Below are 12039 nucleotides of genomic sequence, written 5' to 3' on the forward strand. Positions count from 1 at the left end.
GCGGAGCTGCGCCGACGAGAGCTGCACAGAGGAAGTCAGCAGCCCTCAGCACCACGGGCATACGCTAGTGTGAAACTAGCCTTACCCTAACCCTAAGGGTCTGTGCACACATTGCAGATTCTGCTGCGGATCCGCAGCGGATTTGTCCCTGCGGATCCGCAGCAGTTTCTGCTGCGTTGTACAGTACCTTCATTTTCTATGGAAAATGAAAAATGCAATGCACACGCTGCAGATTTTTCTGTGCAGATTTGCTGTGGTTTGAAATCCGCCACATGTCACTTCTTTATGCAGAATTCGCAGCGGTTTGACACTTGCTCCATTACAGGTGTCAAACCGCAGGGGAAAAATGCAGGCTAATCTGCAATCCGCAGGTAAAATGCAGGTTATTTGACCTGCGGATTTACCTGCGGATTTAGCCAAATCTACGCGGAAAAATCCGCAGCAGAATCTGCAGTGTGTGCACACACCCTAACCCTAAGGGTGTGTGCACACGCTGCGTAATGCTCTGCAGATTTTTCCCCGCGGATTTGAGAAAAACCGCAGTTTTTCTGCGGTTTTCCCCTGCGGTTTGACACCCTGGCATTGAGCAGGTGCCAAACTCCAGCAGAATCCACATGCTGCGAATTTGAAACCGCAGCAAATCCACGCAGAAAAATGCACAGCATGTGCACTGCGGATTTCATTTTAGATAGATTAGAATAGTAATGTACACCGCAGCAGAAACTGCTGCAGATCTGCAGCAGAATCCGCAGCGTGTGCACACACCCTAATTCTAACCCTAACCCCAACCCTAACTTTAACCCTAATGGAAAAAAAAAAAAAAAATTATTATGTATTAGTGTGTGTGTGTTTTACTTTTTTTTATTTTGATCACTGTGATACTTGATCACAGTGATCAAAATAAATGTATGGAATCTGCCGTTTGGCAGATTCCAGGCGGGCGCACTGCGCATGAGCCGCTTGCCATTTTCCAAGATGGCGGCGCCCACCGGAGCCCGGGACCACCGGAGGGGACCCAGGACCATCGGTGAATAAAAGGGGGGGGATTGGGGACCCTATTTCTCTATCCTCTGATGTGTGATCACACCAGAGGAGAAATTTAATTGAAAATCGCGGCTTTTTTTTTTGCGGTCGCCGTTAAGGTTAATAACGGCGATCGCAAAAACGGGGTCGGTAAAATCCGACCCGATTCATGTTCTCTGGGGTCTCGGCTACCCCCGGCAGCCGAGACCCCGGAGAAAATCCAACACTGGGGGGCGCTATTCACTTAAATCACAGCGCCGTTAATCAAGGGCGCTGTGGTTTATGTACCCTTAATGACCGCCGTTAAAAGGCGTATCGGCGGTCGTTAAGGGGTTAAAATACTCAAAGAGGTCATGTTGCCTTTTGCTGAAGAGGATATGCTAGTAAACAAGAAAATCTTGGTTTCAGTCCAACAAAATTGAGGTTATGGAGTGGCCAGCCCAATGCCCGGACCTTAATCCGATAGAACTCTTGTGGAGCGACACAAAAAATGCCATTTCTGAGGCACAGACAACAAATGCCAAAAAATTGTGGGATGTATTCCAAGCATCCCGGGCTGGAACAACAGCTGACAGGTGCGAGAAGATGGTTGACTCTGCAACATGGCTGTGAAGCTGTTCTAAAAACCGTGGGTATACAACTAAATAATAGGTTAGTGATTCACAGGAATGCTAACTCCACAAAAAATAGTACATACTGTCAGTTTGTAAAGATAAATGCAGACACTGTTTATTAGAACAGCCCAATATTCATTGTTTTGTTATTTTCTGTAAAGAAATTAATTATATACATTTCTCTTTATGTTTTGAATTAGAACACAGTGTGCAATGTTCCCAATGCTGAAAATAAGAACTAGTATACAGATTTGTGATTAACTCTTGTTTTTTAAAACACTGCTATTATTTTGATAGGTTTCATTGGCAGCAAACACCAAAGCTCCTATACATGAGGAAAATCAAAGCCAAGTATCCAAAACAGTCTACTTCTCCAGTCTTCTAAATAAAAGGGAGCAAAGTGGCACCGTATAGTGATACAGGCCTGAGGCTGTGTGCACACGCTGCGGATTTTGCTGCGGTTCCGCAGCGGTTTTGGCCGCTGCGGACCCGCAGCAGTTTTTGCTGCGGTGTACAGTACAATGATTCCCTATGGGAATCAAAAACCGCAGTGCAGACGGTGCGGAATTTTCCGCGCGGATTATCTGCGGTTTTCAATCCGCAGAAAGAATTGACATGTCAATTCTTTCTGCGGATTCCCCTGCGGTTTGCCATCTCCTCCATTGAGGAGATGAAAAACCGCAGGGCAAAACCGCAGAGCAATCCGCAGGTAAAACCGCAGGTATTTTGACCTGCGGTTTCACCTGCGGATTTTACAAAATCTGCGCGGATGATTCCGCACCTAATCCGCAGCGTGTGCACACAGCCTGACTCAAGCACAGGTGATTCTCATATGTCAGAAACGAGTCAGCAAGTGATTTAGTCGCTTTTAAGGTTTTTTTTTTTTTTTTTTAAGCATGTCAACCTCTTTAATGTTTTTATCTAAATTTCAAAGGGAATCTGTCATCAGGTTTTTGCTACCCCATTTAACAGCAGCATGATTTGGGCCAGAGACGCTGATTGTATCATTTAATTTACTGGCAGATGCTGTTTTGATTAAATAGAGTTTTTGTCTGCTGTATATCTAGCAGTTCTCTGAATGCTGAGCTCTGTATAACCCCACCCAAACCATTGATTGACTGCTTTCTGCCTATGCACAGTGTACACAGAAAGCTGCCAATCAGTAGTGGGGGTGTGGTTGGATTACATGACAGCAGGTTTACTACTCATCTAGTGATAAAGTAGTGATTTTATAAGCAGGAGGTCAAAACTACACTACGCAGCCCAGTAAGTGACATCACTGGAATCAAGGTCTCAGTCTCTACCTTATACTGCTCTAAGATTAGGTGGCAAAAACCTGGTGACAGATTCCCTGTAATAAAGAAATTATTTACAAACTATACCATGTTAGTTGGTTTCCTTTTACTCTGGGCTGCTGAAAGCTGAGACATGGGTACCCAAGCAGACATGCGCTGTCGAGCTTTACGACTATTCATATGCCAGTCCTTTACCACTGCTCCTTTGGGAAAGTCAGTTGCACATGCCACATTTAGGGGGGGAAGCTACTAAACATCTGTAGAATATCTAACACTTTATGGTAACAAGTCCTTTTTGTATGTATTCAGAATAAAAAAGGGATATCACATACACAGATCAGACGATTTCTAGGAACACACCTCTCTATTCTTACAAGTCATGATTGAGGGAATGTACACCCAGAACAAATATATTCTGAGTCTGCAGTCACTAAAAGGAATCCACAATAAAAATCTGCATGCTTTGGTGAGGATTTTTCCCAAGTGCTGTGAGGACATGCCCCAAAATGTAAACTAAAATGCCGTACGCTTTAAATACACTTAAAGGATTATCCAGGACGTTAGTTATTTTTGTCTATGAGGACTTACAGGCAAGCAGTTGCTAACTACATTCCTTTTCTGCCAGGTGCCAATCTCTGACGACTCTGACGCTTACGGTGATGACACGTGCAGCTTTTTTTCTGCTCCGCTATGTTGACGGGGCGACTGTCAACGTCATGCTGATTCATAGCTGGCTCCCCGCTGCCTAACTGCAGGAAGCCAACGGTCAATCAGCATGATGTCAGTGGTGATGCCCCAGACAGAGCAGAAGAGGAAAAGCTGCTCTGTTGACATGAGGTTGAATGAAGCAGCGGAAATGCCTGCCAGAGCGGTTCATGACTGATCTGATCCAGCGATGGGTAGAATATTCAGGTAGTTAACTACCAGCCTATAAATTCTTAGCCCCAATGCACAAAATAAGCAAAGTCACAGAAAACGCCTTTAATTTAGGATCCTTTGTTGTGTTCTCCATTTTCAGCCGAAGCTAAAGTCAGAATTTTGCAGGTTTCCAGTTACTGGAATGATCTGCACTAAAGGAGCTTTGATAACTGCATGATCTAAGGCTGGCATTCAGGAAAAATACTTTCACATATATCTTTATTCACCAGAAATGGGAATGAGCAGAAGAAAGCAGAAGAGAAACAACAACATTTGAGAAGGTCTTCTTTGTACTAGAATCAATTTCCAATGACGTTGAAAGAACCAATCTTTGAACCCGGCGTAAAAACACGAAGAGCCATTAGGTCACGTGTCAGGCAGCATGGTGCCCACATTAGCAAGATAATCTGTTTTGTTTTACTTAAGTTTACGTCTGTAAAGTTAACGAGGCTACTGCAGGAAAAGGTTGACAAAATGGTAATGTGATCTGAGCCTTAGGGTCCCGTCACACTAAACGATGCACCAGCGATCCCGACAACGATACGACCTTGTCAGGATCGCTGGTGCCACGCTACATGAACGCTGGTGAGCTGTCAAACAGGCAGACTCACCAGCGATCAGGACCAGCGATGACGCTGGTATCCAAGGTAAATATCGGGTAACTAAGCACGCGCGTCACTTAGTTACCCACTGTGTACCTTGGATACCAGCTCTCAGCGCGAGCACGCAGGTAACAAAGGTACACAGCAGGTAACTAAGTGACGCGCACGCTTAGTTACCAGATATTTACCTTGGATATCAGCTCCCAGCATCTGCTTACAGCGCTGGGAGCTTGCTGATCGTTGGTCTCCCACTGCCACACGCAGCGATGCACACTAGCCAACAGGAGACCAACGATCAAAAAATGGCCCAGGACACTCCTGCACTACCAGCGATGCCCGGTGGTGGGGGGGGGGGGGGGGGGGGACGGTCGCTGATACATGCCACACACAGCGATATCGCTGGCGAGATTGCTGATGCGTCACAAAATCAGCGATCTTGCTAGCGATCTCGCTGTGTGTGATGGGGCCTTTACTCAATCTCTGTAAGGGAAACTAGCGAAATTCTGAAAGTGGATAGATAAAAACACACAGAACATAAAACAAACAAAACAAAAAAGTATTTGTAAAATACTTTCATACATATGTAGAGAGAAAAAAAAATATATAAAATATAATACCGCAGTCATGTTTGGCACAAACAGTACATGAATAACACAATAAACAGTATATAATTCTATTATATAGAAAACCTTTACATTGATCAGGATAATGAAGACACTAGATACAAGGTCACAGTTCACACGGCGAGGATAGAAGGCTTTCAATTGATTTTGAAGACCCCCTGTCTCTGTAAATGATACATTACATCTCTTGATCCAAAACAGAGAGACCTCTGCTCATTAGCGTCCAAAGGGCTGAAATTTCAAGTAACAATTTATAGTCATGAGAAAAACTAAGCACACCACCTCTGAATTCTATTCATTTTGGTATTCAAAACAAAAATTAAAAAAAAAAAAATGGTCCCTAGGTATTACATTAGAACACCATCGCCTTACCAATTACACCATTTCATTATTTGACAAAAAGTAGACCACAATGCAGATGCAGTCTGTGAAAAATTAAGAACCCCCTTATCTTAACTTAATTCAAATGGAACCAGCAAGTAGGAGTCAGATTCTCCTAGTCAAATGCCCTTAATTGTACATCAAGCGTGACCGCCTCTGTAAAAGCAAAAGTTTGGGCTGTTGACCGTTCTTAAGCATAACGGCGTGCGTTAACAGAATGCGAAGGAGGAAAGACATCAGCAATTATCTTAGAGAAACAATTGTTGTTGACAATATGAGAAGGGTTAAAAGGCCATTGTCAAACAATTTAGAGATGATCACTCTACACTGGGAAAAGATTATTCACAAGTTGAAAACATCTGAGATATTTGACAATCTTTTCCAGGAGTGGACACCCCAGCAAACCTCAGACCTTGCCAAAAAAAAAAAAACCTCAAGAGCTACAGCTCAGACTCTAAAGGTCTCAGTTAGCATGTTAAATATTCAAGTTCATGACAGTACAGTTAAAAAATACTGAACAAGTAGGGCTTGCTTGGAAGTGTTGCCAGGAGAAAGACTATTCTTTCTAAAAAAAAAAATAACATTGCAGCACGGCTAAGTGTGCAAAGTTGCATCTGAGCAAACAATAAGACTTATGGAAGAATATCGTTTGCACAGATGAGACTAAAGGGGAGAGGTTTGGCCATAATGCCCAGTACCATGTTTGACAAATACCAAACACAGCATATCAGCACAAACATCTCATTCGAACGGTCCAGCATGGTGGTGGTGGTGATGTGATAATTTGCAGCCACATGACCTGGGTAACTTAGAGTCATTGAGTTGACCGTGAACTGCTCTTTATCCAAACGCTAAATCTTGGCTGAAACTGGGTTGCCCATTCAATCCAACAAATCTATATCAGTATGGTATAAAAAAAAAAAAAAAAGTGTAACAGTGTTCAATGGCCCACGTCTATTCTAAAACCAATTGAAATGCTGTGGAGCGGACCCCAATCCAAGAGCTTTGCATAAACTAAAGCCGACCAACCACAATAAAACTAAGCAATGTTGTAAAGAGTCGGGCAAACTACCTCCAGAACGAGGTGAGAGACTAAGTATTACAGAAAAGCAATCTTTCACGTTACTGCTGATAAGGATGTTCTACAAGCGACTGAATCATGGGGTGTACTTAATTTTTCACACAATGCTTCAGCATTTTGGCCTTGTCTTTGGTAAATAATGTCATGGTGTAATTTATCTTGTGTTGTTGCAGCTACCTTTCAGCTTTTTTGACCAGATTTTATGTCCCGATACATAAAACCAAAAAAATTATAAAAGTGGTATACATGACTACATCCAAGTTTCGTGATCTCTATACATCACATGGATTCCATATTCATCTGCTAAACGCAAAACAGTGTTATTGTTCACTACATGAAAGAATCTGGTTACCTTGGAAGTTTCATTTCCCATGTAACCTCTCGACGGCTTCGCTTATTTACCGTCACAACACTTCCACATTGAATAGAAGTGCGGCAAACACTTTCACGGTGACCAGAGTGGATTTACCTTGCGAAACATTTTGATTATGTTAATAAGAGGAGCTTCGATAATTCATGGCTTCTTCTGAACTGTAGCGGCACACCTACGAAGGGAGAAAACTTCAAAGCAAAGTATGAAGGACTTGTGAGTTCTTTAAACAGAACACATTATGATGTGTGCCGCGACCCTGCGCCGTTCTGGGTCATCGTTGTACAGTTCTCGTCGTTCCTCAAAGATTCTTAAATTAAACGGCCAGAGTTCATCTCATGTTCAAAGTATATAAATGCATATATAATAAAGATAAATCTGGTTTTAATACTGCCGCACATCTCTCCTTGCCTTGGCAAGCACCAAGAGACGATACTTTGTCTTCTCCTTAATACCATTCCCTTTAGACAACCCCAGGAGGAGAGGGCTCGTCTGCGGGGTGTATGTCGCTCCGTGAGGTCACAAGGTTTCTTTTATGCATTGCTCCCCCATTAATGGTTATCCCGACATTGTATACAAAACACAGCTACACGCTCAGGGTTTACATCACATGCTCAGATACACGCCACAATAAGAGGATAGTGGGGGGTGGGGGGCGGTAGCCGTCCTACAACTTGGCCCAATAACAGTCCTGGAAATTCTGGAGTGGGACATGGCTCCGATCAGATGTGCTTGATACTGTATTTCCCTTTTTGCAGCTGTGAGATGTACAGTTTAGACTTGCTGCCATCTGGCCTCTTAAACCAAACCTCATCACTGTTTATTGTGGTGATGACCGCGCTACAGGAGAAAAGGACACATGGGTTATATGAGATCGGGAATGACAAGGAGATGACTCCTGACCAGGATTAAAAAGTGCACGCGCCATGCTACTTCATGCAGATTGTTCAACAGAAATGGGCATTTTTTGTTGGTGCAACACCTTACAGCCATTGGAGCACCAATCCGATACCCCAATGTATAGCGGTTATGTGCTTTTTACAATTGCTTTTTCTTTGTTACAAGAGCACACAAAAATAAGCTGATCACAGGTTGTACCGATGTTCAGCTTCCCGTGGATCATCGGCAACCTGCTTTATATTGTCTTATCCTTCATTACTGGCGCATTGAGCAGCCTGCCTATATGCTAGGTAGCTCACTTAGTAGCCATTAATGCCCATGTACAGTATACAGTATGTATGCAACGCTTGCTGACCAGCTTTACATGCGTGCTTTGCAGATATCTATTGAGTATGTGCACACGTTGTGATTTTGTCATTTTTTTTCTGCGCAGTTTTGTCACAAATGTTAAAAGATTTCAATCTACCAGCAAACTGAGTGAGATTCCTGAAGTCTCATGCACATGTTGCTTATTTTCTCCTTGCAGATTTGGCACAGATGTAAATATGCAGTATGTCCATTTCTTTCCGAATTTTTGCTCCAGATTTCACTCAGGCTAATGAGTGGGGGAAAACACCGCAACAAAACCACATGTAAACAAAACGCAGCAAAAACGTAACAAAAAAAAAGAGCCAAATATGTACGCAATATATGCAGCAGCATGTATCCTTCTAAGATATGCAGATGCAATGCAACCGTTTTTGCTGCAAACACATAACATGTGCATATACCCTTTGGCAGTTCCTGGCTCCACTTCATACAGTAACACCTGTTGTCCGAGGCATAACTCACCAGAAACCGGTGGGCTACAAGTTGCCGTTCTCTGTCTATAGGAGAATATATTATATATACAGTCATATGTTAAAGTTTGGGCACCCCAATTAATGTTAACCTTTTTTCTTTATAACAATTTTGGTTTTTGCAACAGCTATTTCAGTTTCATATATCTAATGACTGATGGACTCAGTTATATTTCTGGATTCAAATGAGGTTTATTGTACTAATAGAAAATGTGCAATCTGCATTTAAACAAAATTTGACCGGTGCAAAAGTATAGGCACCTCAAAATAAAAGTGACTAATATTTCGTAGATCCTCCTTTTGCAAAAATAACAGCCTCTAGTCGCTTCCTGTAGCTATTTATGAGTTCCTGGATGAAGGTATTTGTGACCATTCCTGTTTACAAAACTATTCCAGTTCAGTTAAGTTTGATGGTGGCCGAGCATGGACAGCCCGCTTCAAATCATCCCACAGATGTTCAATGATATTCAGGTCTGGGGACTGGGATGGCCATTCCAGAACATTGTAATTGTTCCTCTGCATGAATGCCTGAGTAGATTTGGAGCGGTGTTTTGGATCATTGTCTTGCTGAAATATCCATCCCCTGCGTAACTTCAACTTCGTCACTGATTCTTGCACATTATTGTCAAGAATCTGCTGATACTGAGTTGAATCCATGTGACCCTCAACTTTAACAAGATTCCCGCTGCCGGCATTGGCCACACAGCCCCAAAGCATGATGGAACCTCCACCAAATTTTACTGTGGGTAGCAAGTGTTTTTCTTGGAATGCTGTGTTTTTTAGCCTCCATGCATAACGCCTTTTTGTATGACCAAACAACTCAATCATTGTTTCATCAGTCCACAGGACCTTCTTCCAAAATGTAACTGGCTTGTCCAAATGTGCTTTTGCATACCTCAGGCGACTCTGTTTGTGGCGTGCTTGCAGAAACGGCTTCTTTCGTATCACTCTCCCATACAGCTTCTCCTTGTGCAAAGTGCGCTGTATTGTTGACCGATGCACAGTGACACCATCTGCAGCAAGATGATGCTGCAGGTCTTTGGAGGTGGTCTGTGGATTGTCCTTGACTGTTCTCACCATTCTTCTCTGCCTTTCTGATATTTTTCTTGGCCTGCCACTTCTGGGCTTAACAAGAACTGTACCTGTGTTCTTCCATTTCCTTACTATGTTCCTCACAGTGGAAACTGACAGGTTAAATCTCTGAGACAACTTTTTTTATCCTTCCCCTGAAAAGCTATGTTGAATAATCTTTGTTATCAGATCATTTGAGAGTTGTTTTGAGGAGCCCATGATGCCACTCTTCATAGGAGAACTACTTGCAAGTGGCCACCTTAAATACCTTTTCTCATGATTTGATACACCTGGCTATGAAGTTCAAAGCTCAATGAGGTTACAAAACCAATTTAGTGCTTCAGGAAGTCAGTAAAAAGTAGTTAGGAGTGTTCAAATCAAGAAAATAAGGGTGCCCATACTTTTGCACCTGTCAAATTTTGTTTAAATGCAGATTGCACATTTTCTGTTAGTACTATAAACCTCATTTGAATCCAGAAATATAACTGAGTCCATCAGTTATTAGATATATGAAACTGAAATAGCTGTTGCAAAAACCAAAATTGTTATAAAGAAAAAAGGTTAACATTAATAGGGGTGCCCAAACTTTAACATACGACTAACTATATATATAGCATTGCCAACCACTTTCAGCATGATGGCAACACCAACAAACCAAAATGTGCAAGATCTGCAATCAGTAACCTCGACCATCACGGTGACTCAGTGGTTAGCACTGCAGCCTTGCAGAGCTGGGGTCCTGAGTTCAAATCCCACCAAAGACAACATCTGCAAGGAGTTTTTATGTTCTCCCTGTGTTTGCGTGGGTTTCCTCCCACATTCCAAACACATACTGATAGGGAATTTAGATTGTGAGCCCCATTGGGAGCAGTGCCGATAATGTGTGCAAACTGTAAAGCGCTGCGGAATATGTTAGCGCTATATAAAAATAAAGATTTATTATTTATTCACGGAGGTGGGACGTTCAGAATATTTCACAGTGCTTGGTTTGCGAAGTGAGATGACAGATATTTAATTCTACACTTTGGATAGTAGAAGGAAACAGTGTGTTGGGATTGATCATTGACGTCTACATAGTTAATATTAATCAAAAATGGAGCTTCATTTTAAAGGCATTGTCGAGTCAGAACAAGTTATCACCCATCTGTGGAATAGGTGATAACTTGCTGATCGTTGGGTGTCCGACTGCTGGGACCCACAGAGATCGGCAGAATGGGAAATGTTATAGCAGGTCAGAAGCTCGATTTCCGCTCCATTCATTCTCTATGTAGCCGTTAGAAAAAGCTGAGCGCAGCACTCGACAGCTCCATAAGGAATATGTGCGCTGCAGCTCCATTCTAGCGAGAATAAAAGCTCCCCCATTCTGCTGATCATTGCAAGACCCAATGGTCAGACCATCCTATGGATGGGTGATAAAAGGCTTGTCCGGTAAAACAAAGCTAAGTCATTACTCTAGATTACTACCTGGTTGGGTATTCGTCTTTCTTGTCAATGCAGATAGTCTGCCCTCGACCATACCACTCTCCATCGTAATGCAAGCGACCATCCTCTGACCTGGCACTGTGCTGATGCTTTTCCATCTTTACTGTAACTGAAAGGGGGAAAAAGTAAAAATCACATAACATAGCTTGATAGTACAGTGTGCTTCACAATTATATATATAATATAAAACAACCAATAATAATCATCAGAATGCTCTAAACCAAGAATTGCTCACATAGACATGTGAATATAGCCCAACAAACGTATCCACATTATCAAAAGGCCACGTAAAGCAATATGGAAAAGTGACACTAAAACAGGACATCGTTTCAAGGGTTTGGGGGTTCCTGGATGACAACTATTCGCACTTACTGTATATATTACTCTTAGCAAAGAGGTCTCAGATTTCTTTCAAGAATGAAGTCTAACTCTATAACCATGCAACAACGGAGCATAAAAAGCGGTCACCCTGGAGCCCTCTGATTTATGCTGAGATGTATATTGGAAATAAAGTAGATTAAGGGGGGGACTTTTTCGACATTTCCTATAATAGGGGAAATATTGCAGCAGTTTTTCAAAGATATTTTCTATCTAGTAGCAGTAAAACCACAAAAAGTGGTCTCTTAACTCTAAATCCATCCACAAACATTGTCCACACATCTATGTTTTGTAGCAATCTCCAGTGACTTACTAGTCTGGCAGTCTGTCCTCTGCATATCAGGTGCTGCGTGTCTGGACGCACCGTGAGGCAATACGTCTCCTGTGATGAACGTTACATCATTTTATTACATAATCACCATAGTATTGGATAAATTAGTGCTTTCCTTTGCATTTAGCAAA

At 42.4% G+C, this 12039-nt stretch overlaps 1 protein-coding gene across 5 annotated transcripts in view; it reads right to left on the reverse strand.

Moving 5' to 3' along the window:
* BRMS1L (BRMS1 like transcriptional repressor) overlaps nt 1-12039 on the reverse strand; it is a 66826-nt gene that overhangs the window by 15185 nt on the left and 39602 nt on the right. For 3 of the 5 annotated variants that reach the window (XM_073554218.1, XM_073554215.1, XM_073554216.1), the window contains 3 exons: nt 11891-11959; nt 11182-11308; nt 4053-7747 (listed from right to left, as the gene is read on the reverse strand). In XM_073554218.1, the coding sequence (XP_073410319.1) occupies nt 7630-7747; nt 11182-11308; nt 11891-11959 (314 nt within the window). In that variant the 3' untranslated portion in view covers nt 4053-7629. Of the gene's footprint in view, nt 1-4052; nt 7748-11181; nt 11309-11890; nt 11960-12039 lie in introns of those variants that run through there. The other 2 variants (XR_012222081.1, XM_073554217.1) reach the window with 2 other exon arrangements.

Source organism: Dendrobates tinctorius, unplaced genomic scaffold, assembly GCF_039654945.1.
Source record: "Dendrobates tinctorius isolate UK_male_01 unplaced genomic scaffold, ASM3965494v1 ptg000208l, whole genome shotgun sequence".
Lineage (NCBI taxonomy): Eukaryota > Metazoa > Chordata > Amphibia > Anura > Dendrobatidae > Dendrobates > Dendrobates tinctorius.